At 42.0% G+C, this 22,903-nt stretch overlaps 1 protein-coding gene and 1 long non-coding RNA gene across 4 annotated transcripts in view; one reads left to right on the forward strand and one right to left on the reverse strand.

Moving 5' to 3' along the window:
• Positions 1–22,903, reverse strand: part of LOC118401373 (A disintegrin and metalloproteinase with thrombospondin motifs 20-like) — a 147,375-nt gene that overhangs the window by 25,823 nt on the left and 98,649 nt on the right. For all 3 annotated transcript variants that reach the window (XM_035798833.2, XM_035798835.2, XM_035798834.2), the window contains 5 exons: positions 22,139–22,303; positions 18,250–18,513; positions 17,759–17,920; positions 17,124–17,300; positions 3,485–3,652 (listed from right to left, as the gene is read on the reverse strand). In XM_035798833.2, coding sequence (XP_035654726.2) covers positions 3,485–3,652; positions 17,124–17,300; positions 17,759–17,920; positions 18,250–18,513; positions 22,139–22,303 — 936 coding nt within the window. The remainder of the gene's footprint in view (positions 1–3,484; positions 3,653–17,123; positions 17,301–17,758; positions 17,921–18,249; positions 18,514–22,138; positions 22,304–22,903) is intronic.
• On the forward strand, positions 5,299–12,163 carry LOC118401374 (uncharacterized). The gene is made up of 3 exons (XR_004829246.2): positions 5,299–5,721; positions 6,719–6,790; positions 7,422–12,163. It is a non-coding gene; the product is annotated as an uncharacterized LOC118401374 (long non-coding RNA).

Raw genomic sequence — 22,903 nt, forward strand, 5'->3', positions numbered from 1 at the left:
ACTAAGAACCATGTACATTGGTGACCCTCCATTCAAAGTGCTTTTCAGTCCAGGGCTAGGATTAATCTAGGTCCGGAGACCAACCCCCAGGGTTCTAGAAGAAAGCTGTATAAATACTCACTATACAGCCACAATATCTTTAGAAACTGTAAGTTCCCAATTCATGTACAGTATACTGTATCATGTTGTATTAGAACTGTGTGTAGGCCTACATCATCATCTCTAGGGTGTGCCGTTTAAGTGACATTTTTACTCCTTAACATTTTGGAAGGAGAACAAAAGGCATAAAGAGAAATCAGACCTCAGATGAAGGTTTCATCAAAAGAACGAAGCCTCATTTAAAGGCTGTTTTAATATCCCAAAGTGGGATGTAATAGAGCCTCCTATTACGATTTTAACAACTGTTAAGGCTTAAGAAATTTGATTCTAATCTCTTTCCAAAATACTTTTGGTTTTCATTGCCGAGGATTACACTTGTCATAGTTAAGCACACTATTTGATGTTGGAGTTGAGTTCTCCAGAAACTGCTGCTCTCTACCCATCTACAGCATGCCGTTTTTGTTCACGAAAATATATTCATTTGTGTTAGAATTCAATTAGAATTGAAATAGAATTTGAGAAGAGCCTAGTAGTAGAACCTGTGATTCTAATGGTATGAGTTTTAAAGGAGAGAGGAGAGTGCAGCCGACCCACAGACATGCTTTTGCACAGTGGTTGATCACAGAGAGGCAGAAAATGCAGCTGTCACAGACCAATCAGTGAGCTTGCCGCCACTCCACTCCTGAGCATGGGCCGCTCCACACCAGGAGCTCCACAGGCGGTCCTTACCATTTGCTTACGGACCCCCACACCCCCCTCCTCTCTCGTACCCCTTCACCAGACCCCATTCAGAGGCGACTGAGGGGATTGAGTTGCTAGCTGCTGAAAAGCCCAAACGCTGGGTGCTGAGGTTTCCAAAGTTGTCACAGGCATGAATGTTAAGATATAAAACATGTCTTTATGCTCTAGTTGTGGATTTCATGGTTTCTGGTGGTATGTGAAGGGAGATGATTGCTTCCAGACACCAGGGAGGGAGAGTGAGGCCCACAAAGGCTGGGAAGTAGCAGTGGTCTAATGGAGGAAGACAGCGATGAACTTCCAATGGGGATTTCACACCCACACTTTGGTCGTGAGGAGCATACAGGATACGAGGAGCTCTCTTTGCTCTCCATGTTGTGTCCAACAGAAACATTACTTAAATACTGTACATCTTCAGGGGGCCTGATAGAGTGACAGAATTACGGCATTACCTCCCAAAATAATTTTCTTCGGGCATTGTCATGGTTGTGTATTTTCCCACCCAAGCAGACACAGGGACGGCTCTCAAGGAACTACACTGGACTTTGTGCAAACTGGAAACCGCATAACCTGAGGCTGCATTTATTGTAGCTGGGGCCTTTAATAAAGGAAATCTGAGGAAAACGCTATTGAAGTTCTATCAACACATCTCCTATGCTACTCGCACATCGAGCCCTCTTGACCATTGATTGCTACTCTCCAATGGGAACGCAGTAGACAGGGTGAAAAGCTTCAAGTTCCTTAACTTGCACATCAATGACAAACTGAAATGGTCCATTCAAACAGACACGGTGGTGAAGAACAAGCCACAATTCCTCTTCAACCTCAGGAGGCTGAAGAAATTTGTCTTGGCCCCTAAGACCCACACAAACTTCTACAGATGCACCATAGAGAGCATGCTGTCGGGCTGTATCACTGCCTGGTATGACAATTACAATGTCCACAACTGCAAGGCTCTCCAAGGGGTGGTGCAGTCAGCCCAACGCAGCACCGGGGGCACACTGCCCGCCTGTCAGGACATCTACAGCACCTGGTGTCACAGGAAGGCCTGTTCACCCCGCTACCATCTAGAAGGCGGAGACAGTAAAGGCGCATCAAGGCTGGGACCGAGAGACTGATAAACAGCTTCTATCTCCAGGCCATCAGACTGTTAAACAGTCACCACTTACGGACAGACAACTACTCCTTCCTCTGCTCTGGACAACCTGTCAGAACATGACAAAGCTCCCTCCACCTCCATCTCCTTTACTCTCTGGTGGCCTTGTGATACATTTGGGCTCATGGATTTCCTGTCTCCTAGCACTGCTAAAGGACTAAATCAAATCAAACTTTAACTGCACTTTAAATAAAGTTTCATTTGATTTAGTCATTTTCTTTCATTTAGATTTTTGGTTGAAATGGAGATGTAAATCCAACATATTCATTATTAACTTGAAGACTAAATTTGACATCAACCAAAGCGTGAAACACTAGGCGTATATGTATTGTCTATGTTTAGTTGAACCCTGGTTTGAATTGAAACAATAGCTGACGATGACTTCGGCAATGTTATATAGGCCTAAATAGTATCATTTATAAAATAGGATTTATAGAGAGAGTATGGCTACATTTAATTTGCTCTGTAAAACCTACCCTTTTTCATGACTTTGATAGCTACAGTGAATCTATTTAGTTAAGAGAGGTCTCAATAATCATTGTCACAATAGCGCACTGGCAGTAGTCAGTGACAAATATCAAACCTGGGCTGGACTTCATTAAATGGGATGGGAGACCAAATGGATAGCTGTAGATAGATCAGCTCTCCAGTAGGAGGTGCTGCCCAGCCTATTGTTTTTTTTCTGATAGTGGATATAACGTTGAAGATCTGACGTTATTTAAAGGTACAAATTCAACATATTTTATACAAGGTTTGTCTGTTGAAAATGTGTTACCATGATGATATTATTCTGTGGTTGAAATTTGACTCTCAAAACAAAAGTTTACATTGACAACCTTTTGCAAATCCAATGTATTTTTCATATAGATTCCACGTTACAAACAGTTGACAAATTACATTGAAACATTGATTCAACAAGTTTGTGCCCAGTGGGATCTGTCTGTCTGTAGAAAGTAGGTACCTTCTTGCATTTGTGATTTATTAGAAGTGTCAGTTGCATGTTAAAACCTTTGTCCAGCATGCTGCATTGGTGCAGGAAAATGCACTGGGCAACTAGCCACTGCTGTTTTGAAAAGAGTGCAAGAAATGTAAAGGAACTAGCATGATACCTAGTCAAGCCCAGGAGAGAGAGCGAATGCACAGCACAAGCTTCATTGAATTCCCATAACATTTCCTCTCACAAGTATACAAGTATGGTGCATTGCATAAACAGTTATGTAAATGTAGCCTGTGGTGTTTAACTCACATCGGAAGGACGTTTGGTACAAGAGTATATCAACTGCTTAGTGATTGGACAGGTGCTCAGTGTGTATAGTACTTTATATGTTCTACTATCTGGGGACACTGGGAAGCCCTTGACTGTGTTTGCGTTGGCGTCCCAGCTGCTAGAGGTGACTGTTAGCATTAGAGAGGGGCGGGTGGTGTGGTCCCTCCAAGGGGCCTGGGGGTATTTGGAGAGTGTGTGGGGACGGGGTGGTGAATGACACATACCTTGCTCCACCTGTTGGCCTTCCAGCTGGGGCATCCCTGGGCTCGGCAGGCCTTCTGTGTCCGGGGACGTGACAGATGACTGCAGTGCTCTTCCTCTATTTGGGTTTGGTTTTGGCAAACACAGGTTATCTCCCGCTGCTTGGTCCCCCGGCCACAGCTCACAGAACACTAGAGAGACAGAAGAGGGGGATAAAACAAAATGGAGACAGTGAGTGCAGAGATTCTAGTGAATGCCTTTTCCAACAACACTTTTTGAAACCATGCTTATACCCGCTGCTCAAGTTCTGCGAAAGTACAACATGTCAATCAGTTTAGAACTTTATATGAATGAAGAAAGACAAAGTACTTAACCATCCAATGTGCTGTTTTGTGTTGCGCATTGAGAGCCTGCTTGTAATGATTTGATGCTTAATGGTTTCAATGGTCACGGTTAGCCCACTACTTAGCTTAGTCCTGAGGAGGTTCCCTCTCTACCACATGAAAGTAGTGAGCCAAATTAAATAGTCTAAAACAGTATAAACACCACAAGAATCAATGAAAATGTACTAGAAAAGACATAATAAAATGTTTAAAAGTATCCAACACGGTGCTTTGCTCCACATAGTGTCTTCAGTGTATGAGTTGAGATGAACACACATGATATGTTATTACATCTCATGGCCAAGTGAACAAGCTATAAACCACTTTTGGATAAACTAATCATGACATGGATCTCTGTGAAGCATCCAGTGAACACCCAGGTTTGAATGCACTCCCCTGTTTAACGTGTAAACCCTGTACATGGCACAAACTAGAGAGAGACACACACACACACACAAGCCCAGGAGAGAGAAAACTCATAAAGCTAAAAGAGCTGGATGCATACATATGGCTAGACAATCATATGGTTTCAATAATCTGTACAATGCTTCAGGAAAGCTACAGAGAAAACAAGAACACAACAAATAAAAAGCAGAGAGATCCTGATGAGTCTTCAGAAAGCCCTATCCCTGAGACAAAGGTCGGTCAATGGACAAAAATATTCTATTCTAGACTCTTCCGTCTTTATGAGTACAAACAGCAGTTAGAGAACCAGCTATTTCTGCTGTACTCTCAGTGAGCGAGTGAGCCCCATTACACAAAGCCACTCTAAAATGGGGTATTGGAATAAAGTACAACAAGACGTGGAGAACTCTTGTTTTGTCTTAGCATATTTTCCAGCCCAGATAATAAACATAATATTGTATTGTCCCTTAATTATGATCTCAGAATGTTGCATAACATCAAAATGGTAAACTTGTGGTGGCCATAGATAGTACACTCTATTGGACTTACTGTGCTGTGATGGAATTATTTAAGGAAGATTTATTTTAGACATACTGTATTGAATTCTAACAAAAGCTGGTCCCTTTTTAGGTTTGGACAACAGGAGCTGTGGGCATAGGATGTGAAGAATTACTTCTTTTTCCACTAATGAAGGAGAAGCATTCAAGCACTCAGAGAGACACGTTTGTGCAACACTTGGTGAGTTCACTCTGCTAGAGTACCCATTTGAACCATTTAAACAGAGAGGCACCTCCTGCTATCTTCTCTTCCTTACTGTGGTGAGGGCAGTGCTTGAGTTGGCACTGTACACAGATACAGTATATTATACACATTGTAATTACAAAGGCATTTTAAACACAGGACTCAGCCCAGCTGACAAGGAGACATCAAAGCTGCCCTGTGTTGACTGACTGATCCTAAACATGACAGTTTCTTATACCCGCTGCACGCTCACTCAAAAATGATAACACTGCTCTCTCCACTTCAGACAGGAACGGAGACAGGCAGACATGTACAGTAGGGGCGATAGAGGGGGTGTTAGCCCCTCCTTACTGCTGTCATTGAAGAAGAAAAAAAAGGAAAATAAAAAAGAGCAGGAGGAGGAAAGGAAACCACAGCCATACAGGCAGTGCTACAGGCAGTGCTACGGGCAGTGCTACTCAGCTGAACTGTATCTGCTGCCTGTTTAACAGTGGGGAGAAGACATTATTAGGCGGCGTGCTCCTCCCTCTCCACAGCAAGGCAGCCTTATCTGTCAGCCATTAGTTAATCAAGGCTGGTAACGTAGAAGTAGAGCAGAAAGCCGGCACAGCGCGTGGGGCCAAAGAACAACCTCAGAGCTGAGCTGAGGACCTGGGAACCGACCAACCCCTCCACTCTAAACTCTACTACCAGGCTAGGCTGCTGCCTCACTCTACTCAACACTGGATCAGGTAAGTCAACTCCTCTTACTACGCTTCAACTGCTCAATTGGCTTTCCCATGAATAGCTGCTGGTCTGCTAACTAACATACTGAGGGCAAAAGATAGTGATTTTCATTTGGAGAATTTAGTAAATGAGTAAATAAATATAACTAATGAAGGGTTACAGGGCTGGTAATGCATGTTACTACAGTAAATACTACAGTGTGGGGATCTCTAACATAATATAAATGGTGGGGAAAGAGTCAAGGTCACATTCACAGAAAATGTATATGGGGATTACAAACACTTAGCCACTTAAATGTATCCATTTAGTGGACTGTAAGTCACACTGGATAAAAGTATCTTCTAAGTTGCATATACATGTATTATTACTATTAAAACTTTGTTGAAAAATAAAAAAATATACAAGCCGCATGAAAAATGACTTTCTCTCGAGACAGATGTGCTCTCCCAAGTTGTAACAGCAATTCATTTCACATGATTAGGTGGGTTAATTCTAGTATCAGCCAGTGAATTTCATCGAGAAATAATATGGATTACTTTAGAAGACGGAATGAAATCATTACCTGAAAGCCACCCCAGTAACACGGTTTTGTTTAACAACGTTTTTCAATCAGAACGGGAGATGTATTACAGTACACAGACAAAGATAAGCCATGTTTGGCCGGTTACTGCATTGTGCTAACAGCTAAGCAGCTTGTGCCTTTTCTTCTTCTTTCCACTGCATTTCTGCTTTGCTAGTGTTTCAGGGTTCTGGAACAGTTCACTTCATTTATTGCCAAACCAAATCCAGCTAATTCATGTTTATTCTCTGTGCTATTAAGACCATACTATAAAACAGCTTGTTATACTTGTAGGTATATAGACATGGAGCTGGCTTTTTTTTTATTTCAATGATCGCAAAGATTGATACTTAAATGGACTTTGGTAGACTATACTGAAATGTGAGATGCATCAAGAATATTGACAGGTTATGTCTTTTTTCTATTTCCACGCTATTCATAAGAGCGTGTCTTTGTCTAGGCATGGCAGGCTGCAATTGTATGATGACATCCGCCCATTCCATCACAGAGGACAGGTAAGCTAGTGGACACATGGAAGCGTTTAAGCAAAGAGAGGCCGCGCTATTTGGTAACTTTTGAGACCATGGAATTACCTGTAGTTCAGCCACAGCATATGCAATTTGAAGAGAAAAAACACAGAAATCCCTATAGAACAACTCACTTTCAATTGATCGTTCACTTTGAATGTTTGTCAGATGTTTTCAAACCTTAAAAGGCACTGTCTAATTTCTTTAGTACCGACGTTTCTGGAGCAAGAACAAACTCACGATTGTGTGAAGGTTGTCCAGAATATTACACTCTACTAGCAAACCGATACTCAAATACTATGTATAGAAATTGTCAACAGCTTCAAAAAAAGATGATCGAAGTCATATTGAAGATAATCTAGGTTTATGATCCTCCTAACAACTCAATATGTTCTCATTTTCCAAGGACCAAGTGATATTAGTGAACAAGATACACTGATAGATTGCATTACTGATATTATTTCAGTTCATTACACTGATTATTACACTGATGTTATTACACCTTTATCAGTGTCAATGAGGGGAACAAAATGTAAGAAGATGTTTGCAGAGCTCAGAGAGTGAGGGAGGCTAAGACATATGGCCAGAGAGCTATCACAGGATGCTTTTTCTGTTCAAGGTCCTGTTTTGCAAGGAAGTTTCAAAGACAGAAGTCAAAACAACACATGCTGTCGACGTGGGAAAAGCTGGTAAGAGCAGAACATCGTGGGGCGGAGGAATGTCCGAGTCATAGATCGTTCATCCTCAAGGCCAAAATAGCCACACACAGGCCTGATCATCTCCATGCATAGGAAGAAACATTACGCAACACCTCATACGAGCACTAATACAGTCCAGTCTAACACTGGCCAACGTGGTCCAAATCTGGCAAAAGAGATATCATTAGACAATTACTACAGTGAGTAAGTAGGCTTTATTAACTGAAATGAATTGGTATTAACTCGCAAATAGAATTTCCTCACAAAAGAGTTGGCACAAACCAATGTCACAAGTACATTTAGATACCGAAGGTAAAAAATAGGGACATTTCTTATTGGCGTCACCATGGAGTTTATTGTAAGGGTTATGATGATTGAAAAGGATATTGCAAAGTCTAAATAATTATTGGTCTGTGTTAACAAAGTTGACAAAATGTTCACTACAAGAGCTTAAGGCTGCTTGTGATGGAAAATGAAAGCAGTCGACTAAACTCAACTGTGTAGTTGGTGCCAAACTGTGACTCTGCCATGGCTAGAAACTCAAATAAACAATCCTAAAAGGGCATATTAAGTTTCTCCAACACTATTCTCTTTTTAAGTCAACACCACTCAGAAAAGATGAACTGAGCAACCATAAGTCAACTTTCGGGAATGACAAAAACAACCAGTTTTTCTACCTGTCCAAACATTCAGCTGGAACCAAGATCCATTTCCATGTCCCACTCCAGAAAAACTCCATTGGTGCTTCATTGAGTACAATGCTGTTGTCTCATAAAGCTATGCCAGACCAGGAAAGTGAACCTGATTTCGGACAGCAGAACTAAAAAGACGGAACAATGCATGAGATTCTAAAGTGACCTTTGGCCCAGGATTTCCAAGAGCTTCCAAGAGTCCCTATTCCTGGCAAATTCCTTCCATCCAAATCCCATCTTCTTCTTACTCAACACCACTTCACTGTTAAGCTGTCAAGACCCAAACTCTAGTGTCATTTATCCTAGTGACGAGTTCACAACCAAAGCCAAAGACGTGGTGTTCTTTTAAAATAAATAAATAAAATAAAATGTTATTTGTCACATGCTTCGTAAACAACAAGTGTAGACTAACAGTGAAATGCTTACCTACGGGCCCTTCCCATCAACGCAGAGAAAAATGATAGAAAAAAATGATAACACAAGGAATAAATACACAACGAGTAACGATAACTTGGCCATATATATGGGGTACAGTTAATGTTTGTCTTTCGGCATTGTTCATCCTGGGTTCCAATAACAGAATTGCATCGCAAGACACCAACGACCTTGACCTTGGCCTTTGTGATCCAACCAAAAAGCTACAGTAGAGATATCGGACAAAGGGCAAAATTTTCCTCTGTCAAAGAGACACAAGAAAATGTTGCCCAAAATATTGTATGTTGGGACGATCACATTGTTAGATTGTTTGTAATTTAGAGGTGGTTGGTCTCATTAACACATTCCTCCAAGCTGAACCCTCTGTTTATACACCTCTGTCTTTTTATGGGGCCGTTATGGGGGTGAAATTGTTGTGTTTTGCTGGTGTGTTTCACAAGCCTGATATGCTATCTACCTTTGATTTCACCCCCACTATAGCACTCTTTGAAGATGTGCAACAATGTACAATCTGCAGCTGGGTTCAGTGGACTCCAAAAATGGTGTTAAGCCTTGAGAATAACTGTGTCCTTAACTGTAGAAGGAAAACAAGTTAGGTAATAAATAGCATTGACTACAAAGTCAAAGGCAACTATAATTCCTTGGCTTCTAGAACATCAGATATAATATTTGCCCACCAATGACTGCCTCACGTAGCCACACTGTATATTTTCAGATCCTAGACGGGTGTCAAACATACAGCCCGTGGGCCGGTTCCCTGGGTGGTTTGAGTATATACTATATTTTTTAATAGGACTATATCATTATTCTGAGTGGCGCAGCGGTTTAAGGCCCTGCATTGCAGTGCTAGAGGCGTCACTACAGACCCAGGTTCGATCCGTGATCCGGAGTCCCTTAGGGCATTGCACAATTGGCCCAGTGTCGTCCGGGTTTGGCCGGGGTAGGCCGTCATTGTAAATAAGAATTTGTTCTTAACTGACTTGCCTGGTTAAATATATATATAGTTTTTTACATTTTATACTTTAAAATGACTAAAAGCAAATCCAAACTGTGTAGAAATTATACAGTTTCTTGACTGTGTCCAGCTCGCTAATAATCACCCAAATGAAAACAAGACAGTCAGGGAGCATAGAAAATTAAAAAATCAATGGATAGATTACAATTTTAAAAAATTGATGGCGAGGAAATATAACCAATATCCAGTGCGGTCCTCCAGACGTCATTGACAAAATGAGTTTGTGCTTGGAATTTACTCTGGCGGATCTGACGCTGGAGGATGATATAAGAGGACTGAACATTGCGTGATGTAAACGGCGGTGTCGTTTAATCACAAAAGGATGGGAGGGAGATGTTGGGGCTGAATATGTAACATCGATGAGTACTGTAGGCTCAGACATTGACTTGCTGGAATGTCTTCACCATCTGTGAACCAGCGGCCATAAAGCTCTGAGAGACAGATGCACAAGTAGAAACAGCTGCCAGGTAGCTAAATGTGGAAAGTGCAGTACAGGACCCACATCAGTAAAGGTAGAGCCTGGAAGTCTTCATATAAAGAGTAATACACTGACATCTATTGCACTGCTAACTGACGCCACACAAGAAAGCAGCGGTGTAGGGTGTCTTAGTAAGATGTGAGGTAAAACGTAATAAGCTCTACTTTCTAGGGAGATATCGTATTTTCAGTGGGTTACCACGTTCTTCTAGGGCAACCTCAAACACTTTCCCACTGAACCAAGTTTGGGGAGAAAAAAAATGTAGACAAATATGAAGAGTTTGTACAGTCCGACTACCAAGGTACATCAACATGACAGCCACCAACAGGCCCCAACATGAATAATCTCCAGTAGAGACGAGGTGAGAGGAACATGCATTGAAGTCCCATTTCACAGAGGACTCACCCCATAAGCTTTAGAGATCTTTCTCTCAGATGCGTTGCGATGCCAGTTGAGGACCTGTTCCCGATCATTGGACGAGCCAGGGAAAGCCTAGTTTAAACGCTTCCAGATCTCTACTTATTTTATCCCCCTGCATCCATCCCCAGCTGTAGCGCCAGCGAAACAAAAATCTGCCTAAACTAGTCTCTCAATCTTTTCCCCACTCTCTCTCCACTTGCTCTGCTCTGTATCCAGTTTCTTTGTGGTCGCGAGTCAACTCCTGCCATTTTATGTCATCACCCTCCGTCACTGAGACTGCATTAGTGGCTATGTCTAAACGAGGCTTTAATGTACAGGACTAGGCCACATAGAGCCAAATATATATCAAACTTTGAAGTTTGACATCAACCGTGCTTGATCGCAGATGTCTATATAGGCAGGAGGGTTCACTGGTTTAGATGAAAGACTCTCCATCGCTGACACTTAATATTTAAGTTCCATATGTACTATATAAATATCTTGTATAGTTCTCTCTCAGCCAAACGTTAAGAAATGTGTGTGTTTTGTTGGGCAATCTGGGATAAAAACAAATCAATCTTTGTATACAAGCCGTGTCTTTTCTCTGTCATTTGTTTCTATTGAGGCATGGCAGCATTATTTCATTGCTCTCTAAATTGCAAGAAATACATATTGGACATATCAATGTTGAAGGAGAGCATACTAATATTACAGTTGTTTTTTAATCAAATCCTGGGACAAAAACAAATGACTTTGATTTAAAACAGACAGGAAATGTAATAATGAAAAAAATGAGACTGATTTTGATATATGTTTTGTCTGTCCTCAATGTTTTCCAACTGTTTGGCCTTTCGATACAGACTTTGTTGCTGCTGTCAAAGCTATACTTCTGTCCAAAGATGTTGATGCCTCAGATAACATCTCGAAGCAGTATCTGGTTTGATGCCTCCAAAGCCTTAACCCTCCGAACATGCCAAATCCTACAAGTATACTGACCAATACACCTCATCAATTGTATAATTTGGTTTTGGCTTAATGAATAAACCACCACTAACAGGGACCAAATGTAACATTAGCATCCTGCTCTGGTTTCCAACCTATGACAAGAACCATGCTTGAAGAACTGAGACTGAGGGAACCTCCAAGTCTCCAAGTCCTAGCTAGTCCAGCTGATCAGTGCTACACCGGCATATGGGCTGGATCAGAAAACACAAGCTCAATGATGTTACTACCATCTGACCCCAGGGTGACAGGTTTAGGGAATTTGACTCAGGCCAAAGTCAAATATGTTTATGTTGTTGTCATTTTAAACAAATATGTTTATGTTGTCATTTTAACAAATGTCTTTCGTTCAGGGTCACGTCAACAAAGATCGCTCTCATTGGGACTCCCCCACTAACTGCAGGAAATTGTGTTTATATGCAACAAATAGGCATAAATTACTAAAATGTTGGAGTGTTCAATTCATCACATTATTGTTGGTTAGTGCTGCTTCACCCCAAAAAGGGTTGCAGCTGTTTTTAAAGCAATCAGCATTACTTAATGATGTTACCATTGTTGCTATATCTATTTTGGAACTACTACTGCTCCCAAACTGTGTTTGAATAACAAAATCTGTGCAATAAATGTCTATTATTCTCTGTCTTTGGTGAGTTATTCTCTTTGGAATCAGTTAATGCTTTTACATTGCTTGATTGTTCTATTGGACAAACCCTGACTGAAGAATGCCACAAGATACCCTAATCATCTCACCAGGTAAGTCCATGACCAGGTAAGTCCAAGATTCAACCCATATAACTGCTACTTGAGAAAGCAAATCACTTTATGAAACATGCCAACATACATAACAAAATGTGCAAAACATCAAGGGGTCTGAATACTTTCCTAATGCATTGTACGAAAACAGGTTTTTAGAAATTTTTGCAAATTTATTAAAGAAACAGAAATACCTTATTTACATAAGTATTCACTGACTAGGTATCCCCCTTTCCTTTCCTTTCCTTTCCTTTCCTTTCCTATTCAGACCCTTTTCTATGAGACTCGAAATTGAGCTCAGGTGCATTTGTTTACATTGATCATCTTTGAGATGTTTCTACAACTTGATTGGAGTCCACCTGTGTTAAATTAAATTCATTGGACATGATTTGGGAAAAGCACACACCTGTCTATATAAGGTCCCACAGCAAAAACCAAGCCATGAAGTTGAAGGAATTGTCGGTAGAGCTCCGAGACAGGATTGTTTTGAGGCACAGATCTGGGGAAGAGTACCAAAACATTTCTGCATCATTGAAGGTCCCCAAGAACACAGTGGCTTCCATCATTCTTAAATGGAATACGCTTGGAACCACCAATACTTTTCCTAGAGCTGGCCGCCTGGCCAAACTGAGCAACCAGGGGAGAAGGGCCTTGGTCAGGGAGGTGACCAAGAAAACGATGGTCACTCTGACAGAGCTCCAGAGTTCCTCTGTGGAGATGGGAGAACCTTCCAGATGGACAACCATCTCTGCAGCACTCCACCAATCAGGCCTTTATGGTAGAGTGGCCAAACGGAAGCCACTCCTTAGTAAAAGTCACATGACAGCCTGCTTGTAGTTTGCCAAAAGTCACCTAAAGGACTCTCAGACCATGAGAAACAAGATTGTCTGGTCTGATGAAACCAAGATTGAACTCTTTGGCCAAGCGTAATTTATGTCGGAAACCTGGCACCATCCCTACAGTGAAGCAGGGGATGTTTTTCAACGGCAGGGACTGGGAGACTAGTCAGGATCGAGGGAAAGATGAATGGAGCAAAGTAAAGAGAGATCCTTGATGAAAACCTGCTCCAGAGCACTCAGGACCTCAGACTGGGGCGAATGTTCACCTTCCAACAGGACAACAACCCTAAGCACACAGCCAAACACAGGAGTGGCTTCAGGACAAGTCTCTGAATGTCCTTGAGTGGCCCACCCAGAGCTTGAACCAGACTTGAACCTGATCGAACATCTCTGCAGAGACTTGAAAATAGCTGTGCAGCGACGCTCCCCATCCAACCTGACAGAGCTTGAGAGGATCTGCAGATAAGAATGGGAGAAACTCCCCAAATACAGGTGTGCCAAGCTTGTTGCTTCAACAAAGTACTGAGTAAAGGGTCTGAAGACTTATTTAAATGTTATATTTCAGTTTTTATTTTTGGTATTGCCTCTGCTTCTTTTACTTGTCCTATTTGAAAGCATGATATAATACAACAGAAAAGAGGCAAAAATGAATTCATCAACAGTATTGCATGAACATCATTTTTTAAATGTATTTATTTGGGACCTCTTAAAATATAACAAACTTGCCAACATTGATTAATTTCCAATTATTCTTGTAATAAAACACAATACTCTGTTGGTTTACAGCCAAAGGCATTACGGAGATCGCCCTATTACTACAATTGTAAACAGATATATGTGCCAGCCTGTGCCAAAATTGGAGTGTTTTCTCTTGAGTGTTTGCAAAATGAAATGATTAAAAAAACATCATAACAATATGAAGAAAGCCTGCAGTCTGTTTTACATTCTATTTTGTGTGGTTTTAATTTATGCTGTTTATGCTATTTTATAAAGCACACTTTTATGCTATTCTAAAAAACTCAGATAGCTGGCTTTAGATTAGCTGGATAGAGACATGAGGAGGAACTGCAAAGGTATATATTTTTCTGTATCAACAAATATTTTAGTTATCATATATTGTGTAACAAATGCTATAGGGATATAATTAAACCGAAACAGTTATCTTGAAGTTTGTGTCTGAAGTTTGTTTGACCTGTGTACAACTTTTGGGCGACGGTTCAGCATTTAGGATGTGGGCCTTTATATCTAAATAACTTTTGCTCAGTGTAGTATATATTTTAGACAGTATTTGGTATAAATCCCAAAAAATACAGAGCACATATGATGCTATTTCCTGTACTGTGATGAGCATAAAAGTAAATGCTTAACAATATGACTTTGAAGTTATGGGGCAAATGTCATTGCCAAAGAATACAACACTTTCCAAGTATTACAGCATGATGCCACATTGAAAAACAACACACATTTCACAACCTTTGTTTCTTTAATATTTTTTTACAGTGGGAAAAGATATTTCAACATGTTTATGTATTTTTGAATGTGAACTAAATAAATAGAAAAAGATTAACAAACATTTGAACAAAAAAACTAAGCAATGCACTGAGCACCTTGGGTAAAAAAAAGTTGGAGAAACGAAGAGGGACTGGGCTGGCGAGGCTAAGGAGGAGTCTTGGATGAAGTGAATGTCTTGGGACAGACAGAGACAAAGGGATGTGGAGGAGGAAGAAGACAAGAGAGAGAGAGAGCCCAGAGTGGACCTCACAGGAGAGCTAACGGTCAACACAAACAAAGAGCCATTTTGGTAACACTTCACCTCAACTATGTGTCAGGTAGACTGCACCTTGATGTCTCACATGTCATGACACTTTGGGAAACCATGTTTCACGTACTAGTGTTTTTCATGCTGTCGAAGGGTATAATATAATATATATGTTGACTGGCTGGCTATCCATCAAGCAAGTAGTTAGTAATGAAATGTTTTGTAATGTATGGAGCAGTTATGGGATGGCAGGTCAGGTTGATGACAGCATTACGAAGGTTATGACAGATAGTTCAACCCAAGTGTTACATGTATCGAAATGGAAACAAATACAACATTAAAGCTGCAACAATGAATAAACTATCGTAAACAAATAAATAGCTTTTATATGAAAAAATCCTTCAGAAATGTATTAACTCGCCCAAGAAAAAAGTGAAACAGCAACAAATGACTACAGTATCATAAAAGAGAGGTATTTGTGTGCTTCAGATTAGTGGATGCCAATTCAGTTGGTTTTATCTTCTGAGCAGACTTTCAGATGAAAAGCACATTGGAAGTAAATCTACTGTGAAATGGTAGAGCTTTAAAAACTGGATTGCATAGTTTGACATTTGTACACCATATTAGACGGATTTATCTTGATATACGGCATGTAACATAAGCTTTACAAATACATCAGGTATGACCTGTGAATAAGTTCAATAATACAACTTTATAGTGCCTCTTGTACTTAGCAGATTGACTATTATGTCAATCTGTTAAGAGCACCTACAGCCAATTTATCAGAGGCAAAGACAAAAGGGCTCTAATTCGCTGACTTCTGAAAAAATGGCAGACTGGTGTTTCTATAGAAACCCCACTGTAAACATCATTTTGATGTAAACTTCTCCTGTACTATAGTGCAGTTTTACAGTAGAGACAAAGGGCCCACCATACAAGACAAATATTGAAATCACTTGTGCCACTATGACCAACTAACACACTAACGACAAGACAGAAAAATGATAACACATGTACTGGTGAGGGTGAGAGTATATTGTGAGGTTGAGTGTTTTGCCGAACAGTGATCCCTGTACAATGTTCAGTTCTGTGATACCAGAAGTGTAGAAGGCCTGGCCTTTGTAGCTTCTACTGTACAGGACTTTCTGCGCCCAATATTTTCCTTGCATAGGCATTATAGCTTTTTTCCTGCAGTAACTGTATGTGTCTAAGCATTTCAAATTGAACCCTAAAATACAGTGTTATATCTAGACTATCTATAGTATTCTATAGATACTGTTTTAAAAAATTATTTTGTACTTATAATTCATTGTCAGTTACTTAAAACTTTAGAAGCAGACCTTGTTACATGAGGGGATGGTAGAACTGTGAAAAGATCTAGAATATAACATTCTAAGAGGGATGGCACCATTTTGAAAACTGCATTTAACGTTTCATTTCTGAGTCTTAAAAAATATATTTTCATAATTTTAAAAATAGTAAAACTGTCGTTTTGAAAGTACGTTGCTCTGTACAAACTGCCATTATTCATGAGACGCAAGAGATCCAACCAAAAGCACCAGTAAAATATTAAATATCATATTCAGTTATGAAACCTAGCCACTAAAAATATCATACTAAACCTAGCCACTAAAAATCATACTGTACAAAGATACAAAGATACATACACAAAATACAGTAACAGTAATTTGTTGCTGTTTGATAAAGGTAACTCTTATACACAAATTTACACTTGTGTACTTTCGGTTACAGGGTGAGACAGAAATCAGAAAAAACGTTTACTTCACGCTTCACATATGAAATAAATATATTTCGAGTTACTCACTCGCCTCTACAAATATATGGCATTGTTGGACAACATTGTCCTTCTAATTTATAGTTTTCATTTGGAGCCTAAGTTCCAAATGGGAACCATGTGTTTCTGACAATTCCCAATGTGGAGCAAGCAGCATTCTGTGTGTGCTCTTTTCCCCTTGTTTCTAATCAGCACCATGCCACTCCATGGCCCAGTGTGGGTGGGCTGGGGCTATCCTAACCTAGCGCTGACACTAGTGCTCCATTGACGCTCCTACAGATAGGCTAAAACAGTTAGCTAGCCGCTAGCCTCTAGCTGCTAGTGGATGGGCCAGAAGTACACTCCCTGTAATTTAAGCACACCCCCATGTCTACTCACGGCTCATGGTGACACGCCCCAGTGAAGGAGGAAGTTAAGGAGGAGGAGAAGTTATAGGAAGAGGAAGTACTATCGTACCGGCTTCCATGGTCGGCGGTGCCAGGATGTGCTGCCTGGGCACAGGTGCAGGCTGCACTGCTCCATGTCAGGAGGCTTATCCAGGACGTCACAGTTGTGGTCGTTGAGTCTCTGTCCATTGGGCCGCTGGCACACCACCTGGCGCGTCCTCCTTCCTCCGCCACACGTCTGGGTGCACTGAGAGTGGAAAAGAGAAGAGGGCGTCAACTTAGTATTTTGCAAGACGTTTGAGTTAAAGGCAGGCTGCTTGGTACAGTATCTCAATAGTTCTTCTTTCAGTGCAGGAGTAGATGAACAAGAGGTGCAGAGGAAAGGAAGCCACTTTAGACTATTGACACATGCCCAGGAGTCTGAAATGGGTATCTGTAGTTTAGTAGTGGACCATATTGTTGTAGCTTCAACAGAGGTAGATCTGTTTAAGGATGTACATAGTCCCTGTAGTGCCTGTGTACTCACCTCTCGGGAGAGGCTATACAGACACGCCTGGTGCCCAAATTGATGACGTATGTCGCACAGCGAGAGTCGAGTGGAGACGAACTGATTCGGTTCAGGCAGTCGTCTCAACTCGTCTCTCAGATGCGCGACATACGTCATGAATTTGGGCACCAGGCGTCTCTGTATAGCCTCTCCCTCACCTCTCCCCAGATGCTGTAGTTCCACAGAGGGCAGGGTCCTGAGTCGCAGCTCTTGGACTCTGCAGGTTTGACCCTCTGGTCACAGTGGCTGGTGCTGCGACCCTCCGCATCCTGACACACTACCACCCTCCTCTGGAAGCCCCCTGCACACGTACTGGAGCACTACGGAGGGGCACAGAGTGTGTTACAGAGGGAAACACACACACAACTCTGTACACAGCCTGTACACTACCTTATCAGCTGCAATCTAATCATATCCTTACTATCTGTCTGAGTGAATACAGTGAGAGATCACTTTGTGAGGAACAGCAGATATGCAGTCAGACAATTAGGTGAGGGAGAGAGCAGTGCATGGAGATGGTATCATAGTCCTAGAAGTTTTTCTTGACCACGTGGAACATCATGACCCCCCCGAACCCCCGGCCATATTGCCTACAACTGGGGTCACTCAGGTGAGTGTACAATCTCTGGTCCCATGGTTCTGTACATACTCCTCCCCAGGGTCCCGTCCTCCACTGGTTGTCTGCCGAGGGGATGTTCCAACTGCCATGGCCTGGGTGGCTGGCGGGGTTGTGAGGGCTGTAGGGCTGGTCATTGGGCCTCTGTCGGTACTCGGGGGGGCAGGGGGTGGCCGTACACTCGTGCTCTGTGCTGGGCCTCTCGTCCTGGTCGCAGAATGACTCATCCACCCGGTGGTGGTAGTTACTGCATTCCACCTGCCTGGTGACCCGGCCCACACCACACGTCACTGAACACTGGGGAAACAATAGACACAAGGTCATATCACTGAACACTGGGGAAACAATAGACACAAGGTCAGATCACTGAACACTGGGGAAACAATAGACACAAGGTCAGATCACTGAACACTGGGGAAACAATAGACACAAGGTCAGATCACTGAACACTGGGGAAACAATAGACACAAGGTCATATCACTGAACACTGGGGAAACAATAGACACAAGGCCATATCACTGAACACTGGGGAAACAGACAAAGGTCATATCACTGAACACTGGGGAAACAATAGACACAAGGTCATATCACTGAACACTGGGGAAACAATAGACACAAGGTCAGATCACTGAACACTGGGGAAACAATAGACACAAGGTCAGATCACTGAACACTGGGGAAACAATAGACACAAGGTCATATCACAATAGACACAAGGCCATATCACTGAACACTGGGAAACAATAGACAAAAGGTCATATCACTGAACACTGGGGAAACAATAGACACAAGGTCATATCACTGAACACTGGGGAAACAATAGACACAAGGTCATATCACTGAACACTGGGGAAACAATAGACACAAGGTCATATCACTGAACACTGGGGAAACAATAGACACAAGGTCATATCACTGAACACTGGGGAAACAATAGACACAAGGTCAGATCACTGAACACTGGGGAAACAATAGACAGGTCAGATCAAGGTCAGTCATATCACTGAACACTGGGGAAACAATAGACACTCAGATCACTGAACACTGGGGAAACAATAGACACAACATCACTGAACACTGGGGAAACAATAGACACAAGGTCAGATCATCACTGAACACTGAACACTGGGGAAACAATAGACACAAGGTCAGATCACTGAACACTGGGGAAACAATAGACACAAGGTCATATCACTGAACACTGGGGAAACAATAGACACACAGGTCATATCACTGAACACTGGGGAAACAATAGACACAAGGTCAGATCACTGAACACTGGGGAAACAATAGACACAAGGTCAGATCATGAACACTGAACACTCAGGGGAAACAATAGACACAAGGTCAGATCACTGAACACTGGGGAAACAATAGACACAAGGTCAGATCACTGAACACTGGGGAAACAATAGAAACAATCAGACACTGGGGAAACAATAGACACAAGGTCATATCACTGAACACTGGGGAAACAATAGACACAAGGTCATATCACTGAACACTGGGGAAACAATAGACACAAGGTCATATCACTGAACACTGGGGAAACAATAGAAGGTCATATCACTGAACACTGGGGAAACAATAGACACAAGGTCATATCACTGAACACTGGGGAAACAATAGACACAAGGTCAGATCACTGAACACTGGGAAACAATAGACACAAGGTCAGATCACTGAACACTGGGAAACAATAGACACAAGGTCAGAGGTCAGATCACTGAACACTGGGGAAACAATAGACACAAGGTCAGATCACTGAACACTAGACACAAGGTCAGATCACTGAAACAATAGACACAAGGTCAGATCACTGAACACTGGGGAAACAATAGACACAAGGTCAGATCACTGAACACTGGGAAACAATAGACACAAGGTCATCACTGAACAGAGACACAAGGTCAGATCACTGAACACTGGGGAAACAATAGACACAAGGTCATCACTGAACACTGGGGAAACAATAGACACAAGGAACACTGAACACTGGGGAAACAATAGACACAAGGTCAGATCACTGAACACACTAGACACAAGGTCAGATCACTGAACACTGGGGAAACAATAGACACAAGGTCATATCACTGAACACTGGGAAACAATAGACACAAGGTCATATCACTGAACACTAGACACAAGGGGAAACAATAGACACAAGGTCAGATCACTGAACACTGGGGAAACAATAGACACAAGGTCATATCACTGAACACTGGGAAACAATAGACACAAGGAACACTGGGAAACAATAGACACAAGGTCAGATCACTGAACACTGGGGAAACAATAGACACAAGGTCAGATCACTGAACACTGGGGAAACAATAGACACAAGGTCAGATCACTGAACACTGGGGAAACAATAGACACAAGGTCAGATCACTGAACACTGGGGAAACAATAGACACAAGGTCAGATCACTGAACACTGGGGAAACAATAGACACAAGGTCAGATCACTGAACACTGGGGAGACACAACAGATCACTGAACACTGGGGAAACAATAGACACAAGGTCATATCACTGAACACTGGGGAAACAATAGACACAAGGTCATATCACTGAACACTGGGGAAACAATAGACACAAGGTCAGATCACTGAACACTGGGGAAACAATAGACACAAGGTCAGATCACTGAACACTGGGGAAACAATAGACACAAGGTCATATCACTGAACACTGGGGAAACAATAGACACAAGGTCATATCACTGAACACTGGGGAAACAATAGACACAAGGTCAGATCACTGAACACTGGGGAAACAATAGACACAAGGTCAGATCACTGAACACTGGGGAAACAATAGACACAAGGTCATATCACTGAACACTGGGGAAACAATAGGGAAACAATAGACACAAGGTCAGATCACTGAACACTGGGGAAACAATAGACACAAGGTCAGGTCAGATCACTGAACACTGGGGAAACAATAGACACAAGGTCAGATCACTGAACACTGGGGAAACAATAGACACAAGGTCATATCACTGAACACTGGGGAAACAATAGGATCACTGAACACTGGGGAGGTCAGATCACTGAACACACTAGACACAAGGTCAGATCACTGAAATAGACACACAGGTCAGATCACTGAACACTGGGGAAACAATAGACAAACAATGAACAGACAATAGACACAAGGTCAGATCACTGAACACTGGGGAAACAATAGACACAAGGTCAGATCACTGAACACTGGGGAAACAATAGACACAAGGTCAGATCACTGAACACTGGGGAAACAATAGACACAAGGTCAGATCACTGAACACTGGGGAAACAATAGACACAAGGTGAACACTGGGGAAACAGATCACTGAACACTGGGGAAACAATAGACACACTGGGGTCAGATCACTGAACACTGGGGGGGAAACAATAGACACAAGGTCAGGTCACTGAACACTGGGGAATACATAGACACCAGGTCAGATCACTGAACACTGGGGAAACAATAGACACAAGGTCAGATCACTGAACACTGGGGAAACAATAGACACAAGGTCAGATCACTGAACACTGGGGAAACAATAGACACTGGAAACAATAGACACAAGGTATCACTGAACACTGGGAAACAATAGAAACAATAGACACAAGGTCAGATCACTGAACACTGGGGAAACAATAGACACAAGGTCAGATCACTGAACACTGGGGAAACAATAGACACAAGGTCAGATCACTGAACACTGGGGAAACAATAGACACAAGGTCAGATCACTGAACACTGGGGAAACAATAGACACAAGGTCAGATCACTGAACACTGGGCAGAGAGCATAGCAAAAAACTTTAATAAGTCATGCATTATTTTAGTAGTAAAGACATAATAGCTACTCATGCATATTTATACTTATAAAAGTAATGGGGTTTAAAAAATGACAACAACTGTAACATACAGGAGACCACTCCCGGGAGCTCCACTGGCCACATGAGCTGAAGCAGGCTGAGGATTCTGGGGGCCGGGGCAGATGGGCACAGTAGGACTCGTCTGCCACTCCACCCTGGGCGTCCCGACAGCTGACATAGCGGGCACGCTTCCCCTTCCCACAGGAGACAGAGCACTGAGACAGACACACAGAGGAACCCACAAACATTCAAGATTAGAGTTACAATGTGTCACACTTACACACTTTACATGAACTCTTATTGGCTGATGTGTTTCATTGAAGATGTGTGCATAACAAGTCTATTTTCAATGAACTTATAAAGGTTACATTTTAAGCCACCAGCTCAGACACTCTGTGACAAATGCATTAAAATGAATCATTTGTACTCTCTGTCTCTATATGTTCTAACCAGACTCTTCCATGAGGTTTTCACCTGGTGATATTCTAGCTGCACCTGGGCAAACTCAACAGGAGGACAGAGTCAACTTTACCAAGGGGTGAATACCTACTGAGATCTAAAGACACCATCTGAAATACACATGTAAATATCACAATCATATCAATTACACCAAATTGCCCATGACTTTACACGAGAGGATGGCAGTATCGCTCCTGAGTGGAATGTATGTGTGTTTTTTCAGAGGGACCACACTTGCGCTATCCTCCTCTTTTGACATGCGAGCTCACAGCCTCTCTGACAGACATACAGACAAACTGAGATTCATGTTTGAAACCAAAGCCTCTTGTTTAGACAGAGATCTGTTTTTTCATTTG

This window comes from Oncorhynchus keta, chromosome 22 (assembly GCF_023373465.1).
Source record: "Oncorhynchus keta strain PuntledgeMale-10-30-2019 chromosome 22, Oket_V2, whole genome shotgun sequence".
Classification (NCBI taxonomy): Eukaryota; Metazoa; Chordata; class Actinopteri; order Salmoniformes; family Salmonidae; genus Oncorhynchus; species Oncorhynchus keta.